Source organism: Elephas maximus, chromosome 2 (assembly GCF_024166365.1).
Source record: "Elephas maximus indicus isolate mEleMax1 chromosome 2, mEleMax1 primary haplotype, whole genome shotgun sequence".
NCBI classification, from domain to species: domain Eukaryota; kingdom Metazoa; phylum Chordata; class Mammalia; order Proboscidea; family Elephantidae; genus Elephas; species Elephas maximus.
Genome location: NC_064820.1, coordinates 191,030,825 through 191,047,241, shown reverse-complemented (window position 1 = coordinate 191,047,241; position 16,417 = coordinate 191,030,825). Strand labels below are relative to the sequence as shown.

General features: G+C 48.7%; 1 protein-coding gene across 1 annotated transcript in view; it reads left to right on the top strand.

Moving 5' to 3' along the window:
- Positions 1–16,417, top strand: part of STK10 (serine/threonine kinase 10) — a 162,216-nt gene that overhangs the window by 115,889 nt on the left and 29,910 nt on the right. Inside the window, exons 8-10 of the mRNA XM_049874319.1 lie at positions 259–393; positions 5,107–5,652; positions 11,840–11,970. Of these exons, the coding sequence (XP_049730276.1) occupies positions 259–393; positions 5,107–5,652; positions 11,840–11,970 (812 nt within the window). The remainder of the gene's footprint in view (positions 1–258; positions 394–5,106; positions 5,653–11,839; positions 11,971–16,417) is intronic.

Here is a 16,417-nt window from a genome sequence, read left to right as displayed (position 1 = left end):
AGCCTGTAGCTCAGAGAGGTTAAGCGACATGTTCATTGTCACACAGCCAGTAAGTGGCAGAGCTGGAATTCAGGCTACACCATACATACACAGGACTTTCAGAATGGCCTCTGGGCCCTCCTTACCAAGTTCATGTTCACATTTCTCTGAGGACTGTCTCTGGCCTCAGCCCAGAGGATTGGCTTTTTCCAGCTTTGACTGTCCCTTTACACCTGCACCCCAAAGTGGTTCTGACTCAGGTGTGTCTTGCCCCCTCAGCACCCCTTCGTCAGCAGCATCACCAGTAACAAGGCTCTGCGGGAACTGGTGGCGGAGGCCAAGGCCGAAGTGATGGAGGAGATTGAAGATGGCCGGGATGAGGGAGAAGAGGAGGACTCGGTGGATGTCACCTCGGTAAGGCCAGGAGGGATGGGGGTGGGGAGCGGTGGGAAGAGTGGCCTGGCTGGAGTGGGCGGGGTTCCGGGGAGGCCGGGAAGGATGATTTCTGTTCTCCTCAGCTCAGGGTTCTAGATGCCCAGTCCGCAGGTTATGTAAGACCTGTGTGGGCCAAGGTGACAGCAGTGGGGATTGTTGGCCAGAGCCTAGAAGTTGCCAGAAGAGACCAGGAATCTGGATTTTTCACATGGAATCTTTGAATTTTTTAAAGTTGGCAGTTAATCCAGTGCTTCCCAACCTTTTTCACATAACTCATGTACAAAATGGGACTGTTTTTCACCACACTTCGGGATACATGAAGGTGGCGGCACAGAGTCAGAGGCTGCAGGCCAAGGGGCTCCAGCCACCCCAGACCCCGTCTGGCTGCCCTGAGAGCTGGGGGAACCTTGTCTTACATGTTTGTAACCCATTTGCAGCTGCAGCACTCACTGAGCAGCTCTGAGCTAACTTAAATTAAAAAAAAAAAAAAAAATGCCATCTCATAACATGGAGGAATCTGGAAGGCATTACGCTGAGTGAAATTAGTCAGTTGCAAAAGGACAAATGTTGTATGAGACCACTATTATAAGAACTCTAAAAATAGTTTAAACAGAGAAGAAAATATTCTTTGATGGTTACGAGAGTGGAGAGGGAGGGAGGGAGAGGGGTATTCACTAATTAGATAGTAGACAGGAACTATTTTAGGTGAAGGAAAGACAACACACAGTACAGGAGAGGTTAGTACAACTGGACTAAACCAAAAGCAAAGAAGTTTCCTGAATAAACTGAACACTTTGAAGGCCAGTGTAGCGGGGGAGGGGGGGTGGGACTTGGGGACCATGGTTTCAGGGAACATCTAGGGCAGTTGGCATAATAAAATCTATTAAGAAAACATTCTGCATCCCACTTTGGTGAGTGGCATCTGGAGTCTTAAACACCAGCAAGTAAGTGGCCATCTAAGATGCATCAATTGGTCTCAACTCACCTGGAGCAATGGAGAATGAAGAACACCAAAGACAAGGTAATTATGAACCCAAGAGACAGAAAGGGCCACGTAAGCCAGAGACTACATCAGCCTGAGACCAGAAGAGCTAGATGGTGCCTGGCTACAACCAATGACTGCCCTGACAGGGAACACAACAGACAACCCATGAGGGAGCAGGAGAGCAGTGGGATGCAGACTTCAAATTAAAAAAAAAAAAGACCAGACGGAGACTAGAAGGACCCCAGAGGTCATGGTCACCAGACCATCTGCTACCTGAAGACAGGAGTCATTCCCAAAGCCAACTCTTCAGACAGGGATTGGACTGGACTATAGGATAGAAAATGATACTGGTGAGGAGTGAGTTTCTTGGATCAAGTGGACACATGAGACTGTGTGGGCAGCTCCTGTCCAGAGGGGAGTTGAGAAGGCAGAGGGGGACGGAAGCTGGCTGAATGGACACGAAAATACAGAGTGGAGGGAAGTAGTGTGCTGTCTCATTAGGGGGAGAGCAACTAGGAGTATATAGCAAGGTATATATAAATTTTTGTATGAGAGATTGACTTGATTTGTAAACTTTTGTTTAAAGTACAATAAAAATTAAAAAAAGAAATTAAAAATTGCCCTAAGCCAAGCACATCAGTGGGCCTGATTCTGTCCTGAGCAAGTGCTTTTCAGCTTCTGGCCTAGCTGCTTGTGAAGGGCCTCTTCTAGGAGGAGGGGTTTGCTGTCTTGACATTTGTGTACCTAGTGAAGCAGGGTTTTGGACTTGCCGGGCAGGGACAGAGATGGCCCACGTTGTTGTCCCATGCAGGCTCATGCAATGGCTTCCTCAAGTTTAAATCAATCATGGGAGCAGCCTGAGGCTGGTGCACGCCCTCGTGGGATGAAGAAAAGGAGTTCTGAAGAGGGGAGCAGAATCAGTACAATGACAACAATTTACTGAGCCCCTCCAAGAATGCTGGGCATCTGTAAGACCTGTACCTGTATCTCTTCTGATGCTTACAACAGAGAGGAACCACGGTTCCATTTTATAGATGGGAAAACTGAGGTCTGAGAAGTAAAGTGGCTGGCTGAACGGATAGGTAGCAGGGCCAGGTCTAAGCAGGGAGTAGAGGAACCACGGTCAGAGAGGGAGGCAGCTTGCCTGGGCCTGGATCCAGGAGGAGGGGGCAGGCAGAGGCGATGGGGAGGGAGGCAGAAAGTGGTCATCACAGCCTCGTTCTCCACAGCCAGGAGGCTAGTCATCGACATGAGGTCAGTGGGGGCCATTGAAGGGTTTCAGGCAGGTGCTGGTCAGGGGATGGCAGATAGATCTGAATACATCTCTCTAGCTGCAGAAAAGAATGTGGATTGGAATTGCTTCTAGTAACTACCTTCTCCAAGGTCAAAACCCAGGGCCAGAAGGACCCCAAAGAGTACTTACAGTGTAATTCCATTTATATAAAGTTTAAAAAGAGGCAAAACTAAGAGCACTTAGTTGCCACTGAGTCAATACAAACTCATGGCAGCCCCATGTGTGTCAGAGTAGAACTTTACTCCATAGGGCTGTCAGTGGCTGATTTTTTCAACACCACCACACACCAGAGATTGAACCTAGATGCAAAATCGAGTTGAGGAAAGGGAGAGGATTGTCACTGGGAGTGGCAGGTTCCACTCCTGACCAGGAGGGTAGCTATATGGATTCTCACTTTATTCATTAAGCGGGACATTTGTGTTTCACCCAAAGAAATGGGTGTTCTATTTCATAATAGCAAGGTTTCCAGTACTCTCTACCCCTCAAAAGCGCTATTAAACAAAACAAAGCTCAAAACGTAATAGCTGCACCCACATGCATATATAGATTAGGTTGTGGATACTTCTACATACATATTTGTTTTGCTGCACATATATTCATATATACGATAGAACACATAGGGGCACAGTCATAGAAACTTCTTAGCCATAACCAAACACCTCACAGGACTGAGTTGCTGGGCTTGAGGACTGAGGACATGGTCTCAGGGGACATCTAGGTCAACTGGCATAACAGTTCGTAAAGACAATGTTTTGCATCCTACTTTGGTGAGTAATGTCTGGGGTCTTGAAAGCTTGTAAGCAGCCATCTAAGATACAACCGCTGGTCGCTTCTGGTCTGGAGCAAAGGAGAGTGAAAAAAACCAAAGACTCAAGGAAGCAATTAGTCCAGAGGACTAATGGCCCACATGAACCACAGCTTCCACAAGCCTGAGACCAGAAGAACTAGATGGTGCCTGGCTACCACTACCAACTGCTCTGACCAGGATCACAATAGATGGCCCCAGTGAGAGTAGGAGAAAGATGTAAAACAAAATTCAGATTCATGAAAAAGTCTAGACTTACTGGTCTGATGGAAACTGGAGGAACCCCCAAGACTGTGAAACTTAGACACCCTTCTATCTTGAAACTGAAGACACTCCCAGAGATCACCTTTCAGCCAAATAATAAACAGGCCTATAAAATAAACAATAATGCCCATGAGGGAACTATCAACTATGCAAGACCAAAAGTCAACATCTGCCCAAAAGCAAAGATGAGAAGGCAGGAAGAGACAGGAAAACCAGTCAAAGGGAAATGGGGAACTCAGGGTGGAAATGGGAGAGTGTTGATACATTGTAAGGATTGCAACCAATGTCAAGAAACAATTTGTGCATAAATTATTGAACAGGAAACTAATTTGCTCTGTAAACTTTGACCCAAAGCACAATGAAATGTTTAAAAAAAAAAAAAAAAAAAAAACTTAGTAGCTGGCAGATTGACTCCAACTCCCAGATAGGTTTTATTTGGACTTTATACAATTCTGATGACTTTTGAATTAATTGCTATCTAAAAGTCTTCAGATGTCAGTAGAAATCTAGATTTTCAGCTTCTCTTGAAAAATTGGAAGATCTGGCCACAGTAAGCCCAGTCTTCCGCCTTGTCGTAATTGGCTGGAGCCGAGTAGATGCTGCCCCCTTAGATAGGACACGAGCTAAAACCGTGGCCTTACACTGGCCATGATCACCTCCACTCCCAGAAGGGATACAGCCTGCCAACTATCCCGTTGTTGTTGAGTTGGCTCGGACTAATGGTGACCCTCTGGGTGTCAGAGTAGGACTCTGCTCCATAGGGTTTTCAGTGGCTGATTTTTCAGAGGTAGTTCTCCAGGCCTTTCTTCCAGGGCTCTTCTGAGTGGACCTGAACCTCCAACCTTTCAGTAAGCAGCTGAGTACATTAACCATTTGCAACACCCAGGGACTCCTTCTAGTAGGAATAATAGCTATTAAATGAAGCTAAGATTAGAGACAATCAGATTCCTATTCCTTAAAACAAGCAGTAATTTTGTTGTTGGTTAGGCAATAGGGAGTGGGGAGAAGTGTGGCTTACTGGAGGCTGATACCTATTTTACTTCCCTGGTGGTGCAGTGGTTAAAGTGATTGACGGCTAACTGAAAGGTTAAGGGCTTGAAAGCACCCGCAGCTCTGTGGGAGAAAGATGTGGCAGTCTGCTTCGGTAGAGATTCACAGCCTTGGAAACCCTGTGGGGTCACTGTGGGTCGGAATCGGCTCCATAGCAGGAGGTTTGGTTTGGGTTTGCTTTGGTCGTAACCCACACCACCTTGTCGAGGTCCGACTTTCTAATCCTGCTGTGTCTCTGACTCTTTCCTTGGACATACAGCAGCATGGCCTTAACTGTCTCTTTTTTTTTTTAAGCCTCAGGGGGCCCACACCCGGAACCCTTCCGAAGTGAGTCAGCTGAGCCTTGATGCCGACAAACCTCTCAAAGAACCATCTTCCACCCTGCCAACACCCATCGAGCCTCAGGAGAATGTGAATGGGCCCTGCAGCGAGCCCTCTGGGGACAGATCCCTCCAAGCCACTAGCCCCCCAGTTGTGGCCCCTGGAAATGAGAATGGCCTAGCTGTGCCTGCACCCCTGCGGAAGTCCCGGCCAGTGTCAATGGATGCCAGGATTCACATAGCTGAGGAGAAGCAAATCACTGACTTGGGGGACCTCAGTCCAGCAGTCAACAGGTCCCAAAAGGCAAGCCAGAACCGGCCCAACAGCAGCGCCCTGGAGACCTTGGGTGATGAGAAGCTGGCCAATGGCAGCCTGGAGCCCCCGACCCAGACGGCTCCAGGCCCATCCGAGAGGGACTCAGGCTGTGGCAGCCTCTCCATCTCCGAGGGCATGGACTACAGCACCTCCCTATCCACCGACCTGTCCCTGAACAAAGAGTCAGGCTCTCTGTCCATTAAGGTAATTCTACCTCCCGCACCAGAGTGTTGGAACAGGATTGTTACAGGGTGTTTTCTGACCAGCTTTGGTTTTAGAAAGCGTTTAGCAGCTACCTTCCATTTGAAGTGGTTCATGAGAGTTGCTTTTTCTTTAAGGAACTTGTAGTTCAATTCTTAGAGGGGACAGTGGTGGTTCAGTGGAAAAATTCTCACCTTTCATGCGGGAGACCCAAGTTTGATTCCCAGCCAATGCAGCTCATGAATGACAACCACCATCCATCAGTGGAGGCTTGTGTGTTGCTATGATGCTGAAGAGGTTTCAGCAGAGCTTCCAGACTAAGATAGACAAGGAAGAACGTTGTGACGATCTACTCCCAACAATCAGATAATGAAAACCGTATGGATCACAGTGGTCCCATCTTGTTGTGCATGGGGTTGCCATAAGTTCGGGGCCAACTTGTTGGCAGCTAACAGCAACAGTTTGATTCGTAGTTTAATCTCCAAAATATTTGGGTTCAGTATGGGACTTAGTAATGTCAAGTGGTTGGTTTGGGTTTATTGTTATCTTCTGAATTTCTGTTTGCTGTCTCTCTATGCATTCTTGCAGCCTTTTAAATTTGTCATTATGCTCTTGTCTAACCTGCTTAAGTTCCTCTGATGCTTTGTCTGTATGCTGCTTGGCTTGTTCTCCATTTTGCCTGATCTCCTTTCTGATCTCTTGAAGAATTCTGTATATTAATCTTTTGTATTCTGCCTCCGGTAATTCCAGGAAGCTGTCTTCATCTGGAAGATTTCTTGATTCTTTGTTTTGGGAGCTTGCTGAAAGTCATTGTGATCTGCCTCTTTATGTGATTTGATATTGACTTTTGTCTCATCAATAAGTTACTGTATTTATTTTATCTTTGCTTACTGTGTCCTAGCTTCTTGTTTTGTATTGTTATGCCCAAATAGGCTGCTTGTGTGGGCTAGTTTGATTACTGGTGCCTTTGAAGCTCTAACATCCTGTCACCAGGTGGTTAGAGCTGTTACTAGGTATGTGAGCCCAGGAGTCCATTCACTTTTCTTGTATGGATTCAGCTCAGGTATCCAGGTAATCAGTTACCAAGTGGTAGTACAGGCTCTCACCTACAGCCCTAGATGAGCAGGGGTGATTGGTGTAGGCACAGGTATCAGGCTGCAGTAGGGGGTCACGTGCTGAGCAAGGCAGGGGGCTGACAGCCACCCCTGAGTGTCTGAGAGGAAAGCGTGTCCCTGTTCCCTAGAGCATGTAGGTGGATGGGTTTTGCAGCCGCCTATGGGTACCCGGTGCTGTTGGCTGTAAGGACTGGGAGGCATCACTTATTCTTGGACCCCTGTTGTGGGTGGCTAGGTGGCATGGATGGAGCCACCAGTCCTCAGGCCCCTGATGTGGGTAGGTGAGGACCCTGCTTAATAGGCAGAGCAGTGTCAAATGTCAAGAACCTGCCTCTCCACCATATAGCTAAAACAAGTTAGACTTCAGGTATATACTCTGTTGTTTTGTGCTAATGAGGGCCTACGCTGTTGAAATGGGCCCACACAAGTCTATGCAGGGGTGAAGGCATTCAAAGTCCTGGGACCCCTTATGTCTGTGCCCAGGTGAAGGAGTTGTTTCTGCCCTGAGTTCCCAGTTTAGAGAAGCCGGCAGATTATTTTTTCCCTGCTTGTTAATTTATTCCCTCTCCAAGGCTGGGAAAATGGCTCAGGGTGAGTGCAGGGCCCTTCTTCAGTCCCAGGGGGTATAGCTGGCTGGGACCCAGCGCAGAGCGAGAAGGGAGCAGGTAAGTGGGAGGGAGGTTTTTCCCGAAGGGGTATCTTTGGATCCGTGAGGTAGGTTAAACACAGGTACTTAACTTTTTGCCAACTGACGGCTGCTTCTTGCTTGTTCTGGAGGGTTGAGCAGACTATCCGCCACTCATTCTGTCCCACTGTGGAAAACAAGTCCCAAACGCCACTACTTGCCTCACCACTCTGGGCACCAGCGGAATGATCCTTTGGGGTGCCGGTTCGCACTGGGTCAGGCCTGGCAACTCCTCGCTGCTTCTGAACTGTTTCTCCCTCACCTTGCTACTCATTCCGATTCCTCAGCTTTACCTTTGATGTTCAGGACTCCTAGCTTGTATCGTGTATAATTGAGCCACTTGTTTTTTTGGGTCTTTGTTGTAAGAGGGACCGCAGGAAGTGTCTGACTACTCCACCATCTCAGCCCCACCCCTCCTGGTTTGGGTTTAAATTTCAAAGTTTTGTTAAACCAAAAACCAAACCCTTTGCCGTTGAGTCGATTCCGACTCATAGCAACCCTATAGGACAGAGTAGAAGTGCCCCATAGAGTTTCCAAGGAGCGCCTGGTGGATTCAAACTGCAGACCTTTAGGTTAGCAGCCTTAGCTCTTAACCACTACACCACCAGGGTTTCCAAAGTTTGGTTAAAGGCCTAGGTAAAATTCAGAAGAGAGAATCCTAGAAGTAGAAGTTCTTTTATTTGGGGCTTTCAGGGGTCATCCTATGGGGTCAGCTGTGTAGTTCAGCTGATGACTGGTAGATTCAATGAGAGGAAAGGGCTCACAGCTTTCTTTTCTGGTATAGCGGCCTTCCTGGAGGTCGGTAACACTGCGGATGACAATAGCCAGTGTGCCTGAGGGGTCAACCTGAGGTGAACACTGTTACATGCTTCATCGCTTCAATTTACAGATGAGGAGATGGAGGCTTAGTAAAATTGGGAGCTGGACCATGGAGGTAGGAAGTGGAGGAGCTGGTCAGACCCCAACTCAATGCTCTTAACTCTTTTTGCTGCCTTCCCAGTGCGAGCTACAGCCTCCATCTCCTTCACTGGCTATAAGGGGCTGACTCCTTTTCCACCCACTTTAGTAATTCTAGAATGTTCCTAAACTCACTATTGGCCACTTGACTGAGGCTTCACTCCACTATGGATTTTAGGGAAAGTACTATAATTTCTCTTTCTCTCTCTTTTTTTTTTCCCCCTCATTGTGTCACCAGTGAAAACCACACAGTAAGCCCAAAAACCTGTTGCCGTCGAGTTGATTCTAACTCCTAGTGACCCTACAGGACAGGGTAGAACTGCCCCATATGGTTTCAGAGGAGCCCCTGGATTCAAACTGCCAACTTTTAGTTAGCAGCCATAGCTCTTAACCACTGTGCCACCAGATACTCAAAAAATATTTGCTAAATGAAAGGGAGAGGAAGGAGGAGAAGCAGCCAGCTAGCCCAACAATGAGCTTGAGGAACAGAAGGTTCCACAGGTCACTAGGACAAGTGTGGACAGCAGCTCTTATGTATAAGCGGCATTGGTACCCAGCACCTTCTCAGGGACAGGTGTCCTGTCCTTTCTCTTCTTGAAAAGACCTAAGAGTGGTGACAGAGTAGTGCCCATGCCATCTCAGTCTGCACCTGCCTGCCCAGCCCATCCTGACGGGACCCCTTATGGTGGCAGCTTCCTAGAGCCAATGTGCCCACCCACCAAGCAGCACCACGAAGCATATTGGCCCTCCTTGGAGCCCAGGTCCAGATGAGAATGTTCTCCCTTTACCAAGTCTCTACTTCCTGTCTCAGGATCTGTCTTTTTCTGGTATAGTTTGCAGGCAACTCCCTTCCAGGAAAACCCCATTCCCTGTTCCCGGGGGACTGGCCTTGCCCCCCCAGACCCAACATGAAAACCACCTTAAGACCACCACCACCAGTTTCTCTGCAGTCAGTGCTGACTCATGGTGACCCCATGCGTGTCAGAGTAAAACTGCACTCCATAGGGTTTTCTTTCTTTTTTTTTATTAACTTTTATTGAGCTTCAAGTGAACGTTTACAAATCAAGTCAGACTGTCCCATATAAGTTTTTATACACCTTACTCCGTACTCCCACTTGCTCTCCCCCTAATGAGTCAGCCCTTCCAGTCTCTCCTTTCGTGACATTTTTGCCAGCTTCCAACTCTCTCTATCCTCCCATCCCCCTTCCAGACAGGAGATGCCAACACAGTCTCAAGTGCCCACCTGATACAAGTAGCTCGCTCTTCATCAGCATCTCTCTCCTACTCACTATCCAGTCCCTTTCATGTCTGATGAGTTGTCTTCGGGAATGGTTCCTGTCCTGGGCCAACAGAAGGTTTGGGGACCATGACCGCCGGGATTCCTCTAGTCTCAGTCAGACCATTAAGTCTGGTCTTTTTATGAGAATTTGGGGTCTGCATCCACTGATCTCCTGCTCCCTCAGGGGTTCTCTGTTGTGCTCCCTGTCAGGGCAGTCATCGGTTGCGGTCGGGCACCAACTAGTTCTTCTGGTCTCAGGATGATGTAGGTCTCTGGTTCATGTGGCCCTTTCTGTCTCTTGGGCTCTTAGTTATCATGTGACCTTGGTGTTCTTCATCCTCCTTTGATCCAGGTGGGTTGAGACCCACTGATGCATCTTAGATGGCTGCTTGTTAGCATTTAAGACCCCAGACGCCACATTTCAAAGTGGGATGCAGAATGTTTTCATAATAGAATTATTTTGCCAATTGACTTAGAAGTCCTCCATAGGGTTTTCAATGGCTGATTTTTCAGAAGTAGATCCCTATGCCTTTTTTCCAAGTTGCCTCTGGGTGGATTTGAACCTCCAACCTTTTGGTTAGCATCTGAGGGCAGTAACCATTTGCACTACTTGTGGACTCCCTTCTTAAGACACGGTAGTGTAATTCCCCAACCTGGATTATCCTGTTGTAAATCACACAATGGAATAGCACACCAGCTGTATAATTTGTTGAACTTCATAAGCTTCATCCATTTCTCTTTTAGGGTAGTTTCTCCAGCCTTAAAAAAAAAAAAAAAAAAAAAAAGGACTCTAAATGTAAATAAAGGTCATTTTTACCTTTTTTTTCTGTGCTAAAGGCCAGCCCCACCCAGAGCAGGGTGTTGAGAACATTCCTGTGCTGGCCGTCCTGCAGTGGATCGGGCTATTCTGATGAGCCCCTGCAGCTGCATCTACTGTTGGCCTGCAGTAGAAGCCTGTTATCTTAGAGATGAAACCCTGTGGCCAGAAGCAGTTCTGCTGAGAGCTGCTGCCGGTGCCTCCCTTTCCCTCTTCCCTCCTCTCCTGCCGGCTTCTATTTCTCGCCGCTCATTTGACCCATTTCGACCTGAGTCCTAGGACATGTGACTTGTGTATGATAGAGTCAAGTATGAAAGCCCTGTCCCCAAGGTGTCCTGGGTGAGGTGCTGTGGGAGGAGGCAGAAGAGTGTAGTGATGGGCCCAACCCTCAGTATGCAAGACCGGTGGGCTCATCTCCACTGAACAGGAGTGGGGGTCAGAGCAGATTTGAGGGTACAGAGACCGACTGCCTGGAGCCACCCTGGCTGTCTATCTCCTCTCTTGGACATGCAGGGCCGGAGGGGCCTCAGAAGCCAGTCAAGGAGTCAGACGCAAGGGGAGATGCTGTGATGAGACCACTGCAGGCCACAGGTCCTCACCCTAATCAGAATCCAGAATTTTGAAGGGCGCTGTATATTATCTCACACCTCCAGGTGTCCAGGCATCACTCTGTAAGCAACAACATGTGAAATGTACAATTATTCATAGTCAAAGGTAAAGATGAGGAGTAATCTCATGGCAGTTCCAAATAGGAGGTCAGATCAGGTTTCCTGCCAAGTCAGTTATGAAGTAACTTTTGATTTTCCACGTTGGATTTTGGCATTGCTGACAAGAGATTCTGGTCCTGTAATAGTAAACATCAGGGATCACAATCGCCATGAGCTGGGTGCTGCACAGCGTGATCCCTACGCATTATCTCATTGACTTGTCATAACCACCCTGTGAGGCAAGTACTATTACTATCCTCGTTTGACCGGTGAGGAAACTGAGGCTCAGACAGCACAAGGGACCTGCCCAGGTTACAGAGAAAGCGGTAGAGTCAGGATTAGAACCCTGCCCTTTCTGCCACCACAGCCTGTGTGTGCGGGGTGCTGGCAGTGAGATGGGGAGGCATCAGGGCAGTGTTCCAAGGCCAAGACCAGGGAAAGGAAAGAGGGAATGCTCAGACACTCAGACCCTTGTATTGAGAAGCTTGAGGCGAGAGGGGTGATGGACAGCCATGTCCTCCCTGGGCTGGGCCGAGTCTGGGGGGCCAGAAGGGCTCGGGCCTCCCCCCATATCAGCTGTGGATTCTTAGTTGAAATGCTGAGCTTTGCCTAATGATATCTCCCGGCCAGGACTCAAAGCTGTACAACAAGACCCTCAAGCGGACACGCAAGTTTGTGGTGGACGGCGTGGAGGTGAGCATCACCACCTCCAAGATCATCGGTGACGATGAGAAGAAGGATGAGGAGATGAGATTTCTCCGGTGAGTCTGGGAAGAGCCACTGATGGTGGTAGTGAGGGGGATGTGTGGTACACAGCGTGGCCCTAAGGGCTATCTGTCTGTAGCGTGAAGTGGGAGATCCAGGAGACAAAAGGAGACTGGTTTTGGTTGAGATCCTGCATGCTGGCCAGCCATCCACCCATCTATCCACTTACCCACCCATCTGTCTGTTTGTCCATCCATGCATCTACTCATCCATTCATCTATCCATTCATCCACTCATCCTCCCTCCCACCTGCTCATCTGCCCATCACCTGTCTGCCCATCTGTCCATCCCAAACACAAACAGTAACTGAGCCCCTACAGCAGCACAGACATCACACTGGGGTTGGAGGATACTGCAATGACCCAACTAGATAAGGCCTTTGCCCTTGTGGAAATTACACCTAATGGGCCAACGCACACTACACAGGCTAATTTCTGGGTGACATGACAGCAACCATCTAGGCTGGGCAGGGCGTGGTGAGAGGCTGCTCTGAGGGAAACCCTCTGAGCCAAGCCTGGAGGGTGAGATAAGCAGAGGGGACTGCCATTGCTGAGTGGCCCTTGGCTTGTTTAAGGCCTTGAAAGGACAGGGCTGGGGTATAAGGGTCAGAGGGAGAGGGTAGGGGATGCAGTCAGTGCGGTCAGCAGGGCCCAGACCATGTAGGGCCTGTGGGGCTGGGGTGAAAGAGTGTGGCTTTTATTCCTGGTGCAGCGGAGAAGGGAGGGTAACAGCTGGAGAGTGACCAGCTCTGCTGTCCCTTTTTAAAGATGGCTTTGGCTGCTGTGCAACCTGGGCTGTAGAGGGGGCAAGACTGGGAGCAGGGGAATGAGAGACCAGGAGACTTGGCCCTCTTCCAGGACAGTCAGGCTGTGGGCTTGGGCCAGGGCAGTGGCCACAGGAAAGGGAAGAAGTGGTTGGGTTTGACATACATTTTGGAGGCACAACCAGTGAGTCTTACTGAGGGATCAGACCGAGCAGGAAGGTGTGAGGCAGAACCTACAAGCCAGGAACTGTGCTTTGTGCTTTTCAGTTGATCTTTTCCTGTAATAGCCCTGTTTGTTGTTAACTGCTGTCAAGGCAGCCCCCAACTCACATATAACAAAATCAAACTGTTGTGATCCATTTCGGTTTTCATGGGCTGATTTTCTGAAGTAGAAGACCAGGCTTTTCTTCCTAGTCAGCCTTAACCTGGAAGCTCCACTGAAACCTATTCAGCACCATGGCAACACACAAGCCTCGACGGACAGATGGGTGGTGGCAGGCATGAGGCATATTGGCCAGGAATTGAACCTGGGTCTTCCACATGGAAGGCAGGAATTCTTCCACTGAACCACCAATGCCCTCCCCTACAGCCCTCCTTAAACAAGTCAACCAACCAACCAACAAAAAACAGAAGTTGGTGAGTTGGTGAGTCGATTCTGATCCCATGTGTGTCAGAGGAGAATCGTGCTCCCTGGGGTTTTCAATGGCCGATTTTCCAGAAGTAGATAGCCAGGCCTTTCTTCCAGCATACCTCTGGTGAACTCAAGCTGCAACCTTTTGGTTCTCAGCAAAGTGCTTAACCATGTGCCACCCAGGGACTCCTTATAGCCTTCCTTAGGGATACCCTACTTCCACCATTTTATAAATGAAGAAACTGTTTCTTGGCAGTTAAGTTACTTGCTCCAGGTCACCCAGTTGGGAAGGGGTAGAGGTGAGATTATGATTGGGTATATTATTTTCCTGTGGCTGCCACAACAAATAACTGCAAACTTGGTGGCTTAGAACAACAGAAATCTGTTCTCTCACAGTTCTGGAAGCCAGAAGTCTAAAATCAAGGTGTGAGCAGGGCTGCGCTCCTTCTAGAGTCCTTAGGAGAGAATCCTTCCTTGCCTCTCCCAGTTTCTGGTGGCTGCTGGCATTTCTTGACTTGCGGCCACATCACCGCAGTCCCACATGACCTTCTTCTCTGTCTTCTCCTACGTCTGTCTCTGACAAGGACACTTGTCATTGGGTTTAGGGCCCACCCAGATAATCCAGGCCGATTTCATCTTGAGGTCCTAAATTACCTCTGCAAAGGCCCTTTTCTGAAATAAGGTCACACTCCCAGATTCTGGGGCTTAAGAGGTGGACAACGCTTTAGGGGCCACTGTTCACCCCACTGCACCAGACCTGTTTGTATAAGGATTTCACTGACTTTCAACCAGACCAGATGCCTCCTAGGGGTGGCAGGGTAGGGCATACCAGTCAGGGAGGCCGAGCAGCCACCCAGCTCTACCAAGACCAGGCCTTTGCAGGGTAAATTCTTGATTGGTTTGGAGCAAACTTTTTGGAACATCACACACGTTCATATTTTTAAAAAGCACAAAGATTCCAAAGCCAGATAGAGGCAGTTTAGGATACGGTGGAGCACTCATTCCCTCTAGGGGCCAGAAGGATGAGAGCAGGCTTTTTGATGGTTGGTGGCTGGCTGTTTGGCTGGCTGGCTGCTGGCTGCTGGCTGGCTGGCTGTTTGGCTGGTTGACTGGTTGGGTGGTTGGTTGGTTGGTTGGTTAGTGGTGTTTCTGCATGTGCATGCACGTGTACACACACACACACACACACTTGTGTCCTCTCCTGTGAGGGCTGGGGAGGCTAGGCAGGGGTTGCTCTTGCCCGATAATACCACCTTCTGATTTTAGCAGTAACCTGGGAGGTGCCTTGGATTCCTCAAGCTTCAGACTTCGGCGCCTGGGTTTCTATCCTCTCCCCTCTGGTTAGTTCAGGTTCCAGGGTTGAAATTCCAGATTCCCCATACCCCACCTAGAAGTGATGCCCTCTGGCCGTGGCACTGGACCCCTCTTTAAGAGGAGGAGCTGTGTGCCACTCAGGTTGGAAAGGTGAGACCCAGCCCAGGTGGAGGTGAGGTGCTCAGGAAGAACAAGCCTTTCCCTACTTGTGTGCTGCGGGCTGGAGGTCTGAGCGTCCTGTAAACTGGGTGCCTGGCTGCAGGGGCGTGGAGGCTTAGATCATTCCCCGCGGCCCACGCCCCTGTAATGCCTGGATCCTAGCATTTCCAGAGGATTGGCTCACATGTGCAGGGTCCAGTCCACCCAGAGGCACCTCAGAAGAAAGACCTGGCAATCTGCTTTCAAAAATATCTATTGCAGTTCTCTGACACACATGGGGTCGCCATGAGTTGGAGTCAACTCAAAGGCAACCTTTTTTTTTTTTTTTTGAGGAGGAGGGTCACATGTAGGTTTTTGAATCATGTGATAACATGTTCATCCCTGTCCCAGATTGAAACTCGTGGGTCAGAGTTCCCCCTGTTCTTTCCTAAAATTGCTTGTGCAGATTCCTTCTTAAGATATTAGCCTGCCTGTCCAACAGCTGCCCTTGTGAGAACTCAGGTGGGTCAGGGAGGTGATGTCAGAACCTGGCTGCCTGCCTTCTTCTCTCTGTGTTCCTTGATTTGTTTACTTGCCAGTTGTTCTCTAAGCCTTGGTTTCTCCAGGGTTAAGATTTCTGTTTCTTTGTTAACATTTGTATAAGTCACCCCTACTTTCTCACATCCCAGCAAAGCAGAGGCTCAGATAGAAGCTTCTTTATATGGTGTAGAAAGGGCTGGGGAGCCCTGGCTGCCCCCTCACCCCCTATTTACATCACCTCATTCAACCCCCAAAGAACCTGAGAAGTCGAGATTATTGTCCCCATTTTACAGATGAGGCAGTGGAGGCCCACAAAGATTGGGTGTCTGCGCAAGGCCTGCAGCTGGCAAGTTGACAGAGCTAAGATCCTAACAAGGCCTCCCAGACCCCAGAGAATGTGCCCAGCCTCTCATTATGGTGGGTAGTTCCAGGGGCAGATATACCCACTCAGGGCCGAGAGGAAGGCCAGCTGGGGTGGGAGTGGGCACCTACAGTACAGACTGTGGGCACTAGACTAGAACCCAGGCCTCATCAACTTAATCCCAAGAGATCTCCAGGGAGCTCCTGGTTCACAACCAGGAGGCTGAGTTCTTTCTGCAGCATTTAAATTGGTTTTTCTTTTCTGATTATATAAATGATACATCAAGTTTTTTAATGGAATTGCCCAGTTACCACTTTGGGGTTTATCCTGCCCGTACTTTTTCTGTGAGTGCAAGATTAAGGTAATTTTATAAAAGTAAGTCCTAGTATGTGGTGTAGGTCAAATTTTTATTGTATTTATTTTTTGAATAGGTAATATAATCTCTTTGTTCAAAATTCCAAAAATAGAAGAAGGTAAACAGTAAAAACTCCCCCTCCCTCCCTTTCCTGCCAGCCACCCAATTCCCCTCCCTGAGTAATACTGTCTCATATATCTTTCTGGACGTACTTAGTCACACACATATATTCCCCGTCTTGTGTTCTATACAGATGGGAGGGTAGCAGTTTAGACACTCTTTAGCAGCTTGCTCTTTTCACTTAGAGATCACTCTGTATCTGTTCATAAGGAGTTGTTGTG